This window comes from Condylura cristata, unplaced genomic scaffold, assembly GCF_000260355.1.
Source record: "Condylura cristata isolate star-nosed mole 26May11 unplaced genomic scaffold, ConCri1.0 scaffold00013, whole genome shotgun sequence".
NCBI classification, from domain to species: domain Eukaryota; kingdom Metazoa; phylum Chordata; class Mammalia; order Eulipotyphla; family Talpidae; genus Condylura; species Condylura cristata.
In genome coordinates, this window is record NW_004567114.1 from 23212744 (window position 1) to 23223065 (window position 10322).

At 42.1% G+C, this 10322-nt stretch overlaps 1 protein-coding gene across 5 annotated transcripts in view; it reads right to left on the reverse strand.

Moving 5' to 3' along the window:
- Window positions 1-10322, reverse strand: part of SIPA1L1 (signal-induced proliferation-associated 1 like 1) — a 320552-nt gene that overhangs the window by 58642 nt on the left and 251588 nt on the right. For all 5 annotated transcript variants that reach the window (XM_012724498.1, XM_004681724.2, XM_012724496.1 and 2 more), the window contains 2 exons: window positions 2735-3308; window positions 1822-2096 (listed from right to left, as the gene is read on the reverse strand). In XM_012724498.1, the coding sequence (XP_012579952.1) occupies window positions 1822-2096; window positions 2735-3308 (849 nt within the window). The remainder of the gene's footprint in view (window positions 1-1821; window positions 2097-2734; window positions 3309-10322) is intronic.

The following is a 10322-nucleotide window of genomic DNA, read 5'->3' on the forward strand; positions in this document are numbered from 1 at the left end:
GAACTCATGCGGAAGTGGTTTTTGCTTTTTTGTGCTGTGCTTTAACCCACTGCGCCACCAGGGAGGGCCAGAACCAGGTACCTTAAAGTAACTAACTCAGCAAATGTCAGCTGTTTTTACCCACAAAGTACAGAAGACCTGCCGTACCAATTGCCCGGCTGTAGGCCACTGTTTCCACCACGGGTCTACTTGCTCATAGCCAAGAGCCCTTGCAGTAACAGCCACTCCCAGTTCAATGGTGGGAATGCTGCCCGTGTATCCAATTTTCAGACTCATCTGCCGCCCTCTCTTCTCCTGCAGGTCAACCTGGGAAACCCGGGGCAGGAAGGAAGAACTGCGGGTGTATGATAATGGAGTCATAGGACCTAGAGGCTTCGTTCTGAGTAAATCATCTCTAGACTGGTGCCTTCAACTCTGCACTGTGTTAACTGAGGCTGACAAAGGGTTACAAAGCGTGGTTATCTCCTCTGGGGTACAGTTGCTTGTCTGGAAGCAACTAATAGACAATTTGAAGGACAGGCCAAAGGTCTGAAGACAGCTGGATAGATAAGAGGCAGACAGGACAACTGGAGAATGTTCTAAGAGCCCAGCTGCCTTTCTAAGCTACCTGGAGAGTCATTCTTGAATCCTAGTTCAGAGATGTGCTTAACACTTATGACATGCTTGAGGAAACCAGAAAAGGCCTGGTGAATTAGGCAAGGTATGTGTATAAGGCAGATTGAGAACATATCAATGCTACCCCCAAAATAGCTGAGAGAAAAGTTCTGGATATGCCTTTTGGTTTCCAGGGAACTCCAATCATCAAACATGGAGCATTTCTTAAGGGATTTCTCCACACCGTAACGCCCACACATCTCTAAGCTATCCAGGAGGTGAGCAGTTTTAAGAATTGCAATCCTGAGCACAGTCTGGTCTGACATCGTCTTGTCGGAAGAACTGAAGCATATTTAGATGCTCTTAGCTGCTCACTTTTTCGAGACCACATTATTTCTGGTCATTTGGGGGAGGGAGGAAAACCCAAACAAGAATATTGTCTTGGTTTTAGAAAACCCTACTAATTAATTGCCAATGCTTAAGAGAAATTCTTAGAAAATAAAGGGTTCAAAGCAAATTAACACTGGGAAAAAAAAAAAAACTAGCATGCTTAAAGGAGAAAAGAAACAGTTGATTAAATTTGTTCCATCAAGCAACCTCCCCAGAGACAGAGAAATTAAATTTTCAACAATACCGCCAGCTCCCAACAGCTGCAAGGAGCCAGGCACTCCTGCCTGGCCTTGGGGGAGCAGGCTGGGAACCCACCTACAAAGGCGTCGCGTACTGACCAGCTCACCTGAAGCCAGTTAAGGGAAAGCTTTGGTGAGTCACATTCAGTCCTCCAGGCGGAGGCAGCAAGGGTCAAAGCAGTGCTTTGGGTTTCGGACAGCACGGGTATAAATGGGAGATACAGAGGGCTGGCGTGTCATGGACCATGAAAGATATCTGACAACGCTCCATGCCGAGTTAAGGACGCAGTGAGTGCTCCTACTGCTGAAGCACGGTGTTTTGAGATGGGCATGACGACTTCTTTCTGTAAAAACAACTTTATAAATCCAGAGATGGAAGTCCTGGGAGAGGGCCAAGTTAGTCATTCTTCCCAGCTGCTGTTGCCACATGTTGAAAGGGACCCGTGTCCTGAGTCAGACTTTCCATGGATGGAACTTTCAGCATTGTACATAAGCTAGCGTTCCTCACAATAACCCCCTCCAGCCCCCCAGCCAGCAAGAGACGGTCTCCCTGGTACACACACCTGCCCAGGGACTCCAGCTGCCAAGGCAGACCTACCTCCGAGGGGTGCAGTCCTCATGAGGGGGGATAATGACGACTTTCACTGTGACAGATGTTCTCAGGAGGTCAATCATCTGCTCATGGCTCAGGGTAGCCACTGCCACCTTGCAGATCTCCACCAGCCGGCTGCCCTGCCTCAGCCCTGCTTGCCAGGCGTAGCCGTAGGGCTCCACGTCTGCCACGATGCCCTCGTAGTTAACATGGAAGCCAAGCTGCCCTAGCCCATTCCTTCGCAGAGTCATCTCCACCGACTCACAACCTTTTGACACAAACTAGACCAGAAAACAAAAGATATCAGGATTTGATGTAGCACAGTATTAAGTCGTCAACATGGAACTGGAAAAAAAAAAAACAACCAACATTGTAATCAGGCTTCTTTCTAAATGCCCTACTGTCAGCAAAGAGCCGTCTGGTTACTTCCCCTTCACCGATCTCTATTTCACTAGGCCAAAAAGAACACACTTGTCCCATCCAATGAACTCAATAGCTTCAGTCAAGTTCCAAGGAGACCGCTAACAGAGACCTACAGTAGGGAGCCGGCAGCTGGCAGAGCTGACACTTCTGCTCCTCATTTCACCCTTAAAACTCCCAGGCAGCAGACACTCTATCAAACAATTCTTTTCAACAACTCAAGCAGACTGGCGGGGCTCCATCATCAGTCAGCAAGGCAGTAGGCGCAGGTGACATGCAAATGGATTTCCAATGCACACACACCATAAATGTGTCTTTCCCCACTTGTCCTACTACTACTTTTCTTTCTGAAAAGTGAAGGGAAGTAAGTGTGCTTCACATTATCAAGAGGGGTTTTCAGTGGAACTGAAAGCTTCAGTGACTTGGCTCCTGTCTGTACTGAAAGAAAGCTTTATGAAAGGGAAATTGCATGTAGGCAAGCAAAAAGGAAAAGGCTCACCTGCAACCTTTTTACGATCTCCTTGATGTCCTCACTGCTAACAAAACTCTCCACGGATACACACTCTCCTCGCTCGTAGAAGATTTTGAGGCTGGTGTCAGATGAAGTCCACCCAATCACGTCTCTGCAGGAACAGTTGAAAACCACACTCTTAGTTTCTTGCTCGATGAGAACAATGAACTCGTTGGACACCCCTAACAGGCAGTCCATTTCCACAGCCTTGTTGTAGTCTTTGGCGCGAATCGTCCACACTATGGCCCCCATGCTGCTGAGCTCCGCTCCCGGATAGGGCTTAGATTTCTCCTTCTTCTTGGAGGCCAGAGAGATGAAAGGGAACTTGCCAGAAGGGTCGATAGGGGTGTTGGTGACATTCTTTTCTGCCAGATCTTTCAGGTACTCCTGGCGGGTCCGTGTGGCCATGGCCCGGAACTTTTCCGATTTATGAGCAGCGTTTTCTGCGTTGATGACTTTCGCCAAAAGGAAGTCCCTGAACACATTTGACTTAGGGAAAGTGACTCCTTTGGGGATGGGAGGTCCAAAGGAAGGTACATCTCTGGACCTGGTGACGGCCACACTAACAGGCAAAGAGCAGAGAGAAGCAACATGTCATTATTTCTCAGTCCCATGGTAGAATAAAAAATAAGTAAAATTACAGACAAAGATGAACTTGAGATGAGAAAAAAAATGCTCATTTTCCCACAAGGAACAACACATATTTCTGTCTAACATAAACACACTTTTTTCACTCAACCACAAAAGACTTACAGAATATCAAATTTTTCTTAAGCCACAATATACCCCAAAAGCTCAAAGTGAAACCTTTCTTTTTACTGACAAGCAATAAGCCAACTATAATACCATGGGGGAAAAAATGTTTATTGTAACATTCTGCAAAAAAACAGCAATATTGCTTTAAAAATGGTGTTTTTAATGGAACTGTTATTTGGTCCAAATTCTTTAGTTTTGGCACTTGAATCTCACAATTTATTTTTCCTTCTGCAAAACAAATTTAAGGAAGCCTATTCCAGTCACTCTTTCTGCACATGTATGGCTAACGTTGGGCCTAAGACAATCGTAGCAGCGACAGAAATTAAGTGAAGCAGAGAGAGGTTGTGTGTTTTAGATCAAGTTCCAAGATCTCATTCAAGGACCTCAGTAAAGCCTGAGAGAGCTGGAAGGATGGCTCCAACAAATGCAAATATCCTTCTTTCCAATGATCTATTAACTTAAAACAACTGTACTATGACTAAGGGGAGCAGTACAAAAGGCACTTCTTCTCAGCTCCCTGACGGGAAAGAAAAACATCAGAGAGTGCATCTTTCAAATTAATTTGAAGAGTTCTGGTTCATTATTTTTCTTCATTTTATGATGGGTTTACTTTAGGTTTTTCAGCTTTGCTTTTTAGAAAATGATTACTTCTTGAAAAAATAGAATAAATAAAAATTAGGAACCTCAGAAGAAAACAAATATTTTGTCAGAAGATGTCATGAGATGGCCTATAGATTGTTTTGCACAAATTTATTAAAAAAGAGAGAGACTATCTAGTTCACTGCCTCACAAGAGAGGCAAGCAACACTCTATTTTTCTAGGGGCATTCACGGAAACTTCCATATGCATTACATCCTAATTATACAAGTAGGAGAAAGGCAATTTTTCTTGCCTGTTGTAAATTTTCTTGCTCAGTGATGACAGCTATACATTTTTTTAAAAGATGTTATTTATTTATTTGTGCATAGAAGAACTGGAATGTAGACTAGAGGTGTTGGGGGGGAGGGTGAGAGGATTCACCAGGGACAGAGTGGGGAGCACTGGAGGTGGACTGACTGATCTACACTGCTGAGGGGAGTAGTGGGCGAGACAGAAGAGGCCTGCTGCACCATATGTGGGTCAGCTCCCTGGCTGGGGGTTGAACACAGGCCATTCTGGTAATAGCGCTGAGACTTAACCCCTAGGCTACCAGGGAGGCCTGACAGGTACCTAATTTAAACGTGCTATTTTTTTAAGTCAACCAAAAGATGCTAAAGTATAGTATGTTAGATTTTCTAATATGTATAATAAAAAGATCCAGAAATTCTACTTTCATTGTTTAAATTGGTAATTTCTTCCCTTTCTGTTCACTTTAAATCAGTTTTCTTTCTCAAGAAACAACTGCAATTTTATTTTAAGCAAGGAGAGAGGAAAGTGCTTAGCAGTAGGTGTCAATATGACACCATCCAGTCACTTGCCACAAACTCACGGATTCTCTGCAGATCTATTTATTAACTGATAGAACTTTAGTCAAATATACTGAAAACCTACCAATAATTAGAAGCTTGTAGAACAAACTATGAGCAAAAGAACTGAATCCTTAACATATAATTATCAATGATTCATCATGGCAGGGAGGTAAATGATACAGACACTAAAATCAGCTTCACATCATTACAAATAGAATCTTTAGAGAAGAAGACGAGGAAGATGATACCCTAGAATGCTCTTTTCAAATAAAGGGTTTTCTTTTGGGTAAATCTAATGTTCAAGGTTTTTTACAAGGTTAAAAGCTCATTAATTTAGATGCCACAATTTCCTAACTTTTGATAATAAGGTCTGTTGTAAGCTAGGTAGGAAGAATATTTCTTTCCCCTCCATAAGAAAAAAAAAAAAAAAAACTTTCCAAAACTTTGATTTGTTGTATGTAGAAATTTAAAAGGTATATTAACTATAAATGGTTCTTGCTATTTTTAAAGAAAAGTTTCAAAGGTCTCCTGTTTGGCTACACTTATGTTAGCTTTGCATGTAATAATACATTCTTTAAAATTACAGCCACGCCTTATTTACTTAGCACTGCTGACTAGACAGTTATAGTTAAGAGGGTTATCTACACAAAAGTCAGACAGAAGTTCAGTGGCTGGAAAGTTAGTACTACAAGGGAATTTGGAGAATTCAGTGTTCCTCTAACTCTGCCAATAAAATCTTGAGTTTCCTCTTAAAATTCATCTCCAGTTTGCAACCTACGGAAGAATGTGTGCATTTTGACATAAAAATATGTTCTCTTCAAAACCTCTGAATATGAGGGAAGGATCAGGAAGGTGTCCTCTGTTTTACTCTTGTCTTTTGACATATCTCTGAACCTTTGCCTGAAGAGCTGGTACAAAATTTTCATGTCTCCAGGATGTAGACTGAAAAGTAAAATGATTTGCCGTTTGTCAGAGTGCCAGAGCTGGAATCTGAGCTCCCAGGTGGCCAACAGGGTGCAATGTGACAAGACCACACTCACTCTGAGGGAATGTTTTTAACTCGTCCCCTTTATTAGAGGGGCCAGCCACACATCACATAGCCAAAGAGATACCTTAAGTTGTTTCTAGAGGGTTTCAGCCTCATAACATTTGCTGGCATTTGCCTGGATGAACTAGCAGATCTTGATACTCAAAAGACAGTTTCAAGTTGATACACAGGAGTGTTCCAGAGACATGGGAACAGAAATCCCAGTGGGAAAAAAGCTTGAAAAATAAGACACTTGAACTTCTGAAGCACAATGAAAACGGCAGTAAACAATTCTCAAGACAAAATTCTAAAGGAACAGGTGACAAGAATGTCCCCTCTTGGAGCCTTGATCAGACTGTCAACTTGAGGAACTTTTCAAGAAAGTGACTAGAGCAAAGGACAGGAAAGATGAAGGATGAAATCCAACAGGGTCAAGCCTGCAGAAACCAGAGTCTGGTGGAAGTTACATACAGGGGCTAGGGTATTCTCCTGAAAAGTTGTCTGGTAAAAAGGAGAAACACAGGAAAGCTTTTTTTCTAGATAAATCCAAGGGACCACCCCAGAGAAGTGGAAATTCGTCAGATGAGGGGGGGCAGGGGTGCACCTAAGTGGCACTCCACTCACAGAGCAACACGTGGCAGGAGCTGGTCCTGGGAGCGGGCAGGGAGGACTGCAGAAGAGCAGAGGGGGCTGGGAGACAGGCCACGCCAGACTCGAAGGAGCTCACAGCTCACGCACACGGCTGTGCTAGGGAGTCTGAATGCTTCCTTAAAAGGTTTTAAGCAGGAAGAATGACATACTCGGATTTCTGTCCTAGAAAGGTCAGCTACAATGGACAATAAGGACACTGATTAATTACGGCTTAGAACAGACTTTCCGAAACACTAGCATTTGACCCCCTCTGATTTTTGTCTTCCTGGCTGAGGCATGCGGACTTATTCATTGTTATCAGACAGAAGTTTGCAGACATTCCAAGCACACACACCACACTTCCCGCCTACATTGGATACTTCACTGATGGGATTTTAAGTAGATGTCAAGCCACCTTCCAGTACACAGAAAGGGAAATTTATGATCTGAAAGGTTTAACAATCTGGTCTGCTTCCAAGTGCTTTCTGTACTACATCACACTAACTCCTTTCAGCGTTTACTGTATGTAACAACCACTGAACGTGGAGATCTTTCTGAGAGGAGTACTGTACAATTCTATGTTTTGAGACAGCTACTGAACACAGTTTGACATTTGCTTTGAATACTTGGAGTCATTATTATAACCACTTATTACTAGTTTGAAAATTAACAATAATTCTATAATTTCATCCCATGGTAAGTCAATATTTCAATTTCCAGTTAGATATTCTGAGGGTTTTTATAAATTTTTTTGATCTGAATTGGATACAAATAAGGTCTACATATTGCATTTAATTAATTTTATCTTGAAATTTTTTTCCTTATTAACTCCTCTCCATTTCCCTCACTTTCTCGTTTATGTTTTGCAATTTATTTGTTGAAATGGGCTGTCTGACACATAGAGTTGTCCAGCGTCTGGATTTTGCTGACTACAAAGAAGTTGTTCTGTCTTGTAAATTGGCTTGTCTAGAGGTGTGATCAGATTCAGATTCAATTTGGGAAGGAGGGACAAGATTAATTCATGGTGAAGTGGGAGCTGTTTTCCATTACGAAACATACCTTTTTCTCTTTTTGTAATTATTTTAAGTTTTGGATGGCTGATACCTAGATCTATTAATTTGTTCATTATTCAAAAGTGGTGGGAAAAGTTAAAACTGGGTTTTTATAGGATGGCTTAAAGATATTTGGTTGTTTGCCCTCAAAGCAAATGATCCTAGACTGTTAAGTTAATTTAAACTGTGTCTTTGATGTAAATAGCTTGGCTACATCTCCCTGATTTGTCTTACTTACTGATGTTCTCAGTCCATCCTTGCCACTAGACAGCTCTTTCATCTTTTTGACTAGTTAATTCTAATTTGCTCTACCAAGTGGGGCTGGAAAATTACATTGTAATGAACAAAAAGTAAAAGAAACTAGAGGGTTCCCTTATCAGGTAAGCGCATTAAGCTATAGTTCACAGACTAAGTGACTTGCTATGTTTACTATTCAAGTTTAGGTGGCCTCTGGAATTAGCTTAGTGAGTTATTACTGTAGCAACTTTCCAATCTCTGGGAGGTATATTTCATCTCTGCATCACACTGGTGATTTTTCTTTCTTTCCCTGCTGTATCTCAGGCCTAGACCAGTACCCAGCTCATTCATAAATTCAGTAAAGAAGTGGAGAAAAACGAGAGGATGGCAGTGATACCTCCACGTTTCTGTGTATAAATCACCTTGCGTGGTGACACTGGATAAATTTCCCTAAAGCTCTATTTTCACTGTGCTCCTCCAAGGGCCTAATATTCCAAAGCCCTGACTCCCGAGTAATTTCTCTACAGCCACAGCCGTCTTGCTGCATGCTCACCTTTGATGGTCTCTGTCCTCCCAGACCCACTGTCCCCATCTGTCTCTCCTAGAAGTGTGTCCTTCTCCACTGTACCCGCCCCCCCCGCCAGCTGTGCTGGAAAGCACAGCACATCCTAGAGCCTGTACCCATAGTTTTATATTTTAACTTCAGACTAGCCATGTGTCCGCAGCGTGGTGACTCTGTCCTGCTGCAGAGACTTTTCCAGCATCCCATGGCGGGGTTAAGAAGATGGGTTTCCAGGCAACAGGTAAAAATGAGAAAAACTCAAAATTTTGTGATAAGAACAGCCTTCGTTCATGTAGCAAAGTGCTGAAGAGAATGCAGATTCCTGTCCACATCAGTCTGTTTGGCCACACGAAGTGCTGGGCTCTGGACATGTGGCTGGTATGACCAAGAAAGAGTAAAGTGTATTAAAGTTAAAAAGTGGTATGTGGGGCCCTCCCTGGTATGTGGTGCAATGGGTCAAAGCACAGCACTGAGAAGCTAAAGCCACTTTAGCATGAGTTCAATCCTGGCCCCTGAGGTGACCTACATGGCACAGCAGACCTCTCCTGACCCACCCGCTGCTCCCCTCAGCAGTGTACTTCATCAATTGGCCTGTTCTGCTCCCCACTCTCTCTGGTGAATCCTCTCACTGCCCCTGCACCTCTGGCAAGTACCCTAGGTCTGTATGCATAAATAAATAATTCTTTAAAAAAAAAAGTGGTATGTGATTCATACCAGTTTGTACTTTTTAGAGTGCATTTGGAATAATCTGAGTATATGAAGCTACTTGTTCAATCACAAATTACATGGAATTTAAATACAGACTGTTTCCAGTAAAAGCTGAGCTATAAGATGAGCTGTAAGGCTCAAATGCACTCAAGTTTTCAAAGTCTTAAAAAATATGTGACATAATTCAATAACTTTTAGAATTTAAAATTACATGTAATATAGTAAATATTAACAGTATATATTAAGTAATAGTAATACTTGGAAATGTGAGGTAAATATATTATTTGGTCAAAAACAGACATTGTTAAAAATTAATTTTATTTTCTTCTTCCTAGTTTTAAAGATGAATAGTAGAAAACCCCAAATTAATATTTGACATTCATTATATTCCACTGGATAGCATTAAAACAAAGACTCTTAAAGAAGAACCCCTCTTTAAAAGAAACCACGTAACTTTCTACTCCTCAAACTTCCTAGTGCACATTCAAAAGGGTTTAATACTCTCTAGCTACAGAGCAGTATAAAATCCTTTGCATAAATCCAGGAAATAACATCTCTCAACTCTGGGGCTATTTTCTAAAGTCAAATTGTTATTCATCTCAGTTATATCATCAATTCTCCTATACTTATTCTTTTCGCTCTTGACCAAACCAAAGCAGCTTCCAGAGATCATGGTCATACTTGGAAGCTGCACAACGAGGTCCCCTATGGCGGCTTTACCCAGAGTCTAGGAAAACTACAGATTTCTGTGGTCTTGGTTTTCAAATAGGTCTGGTAGTTTGGAACAACTTCCATGGCAGAAGCTGGGGGCATCCAGGACTCCACTCCACATGGTCCCTGAGTGCGGCAGCACATGGCAGTAGACAGACTGGGCTCAAGTGTCCAACTCAGTGACTGTGCATCTGATTCCAACCTAGGCAAGTCCTGAGGACAAGACATCACTATACCTCATAGGCTTTAAAAATTAAATGAGGTAACACACATAAGGTACCTAGAACGGTACTGGGACTACAATACGGGCTCAGCAAAGACATTACTGTGAAAAAATGCAAGGGCAGTGGGAGTCAGCAGTAGTGCAAGTAACCTTAACTTGTCTTGTTCTACTCCTATAACCGGCCTATCTTACAGCTAGAATTAGACAGTGTGGGTCTCACAA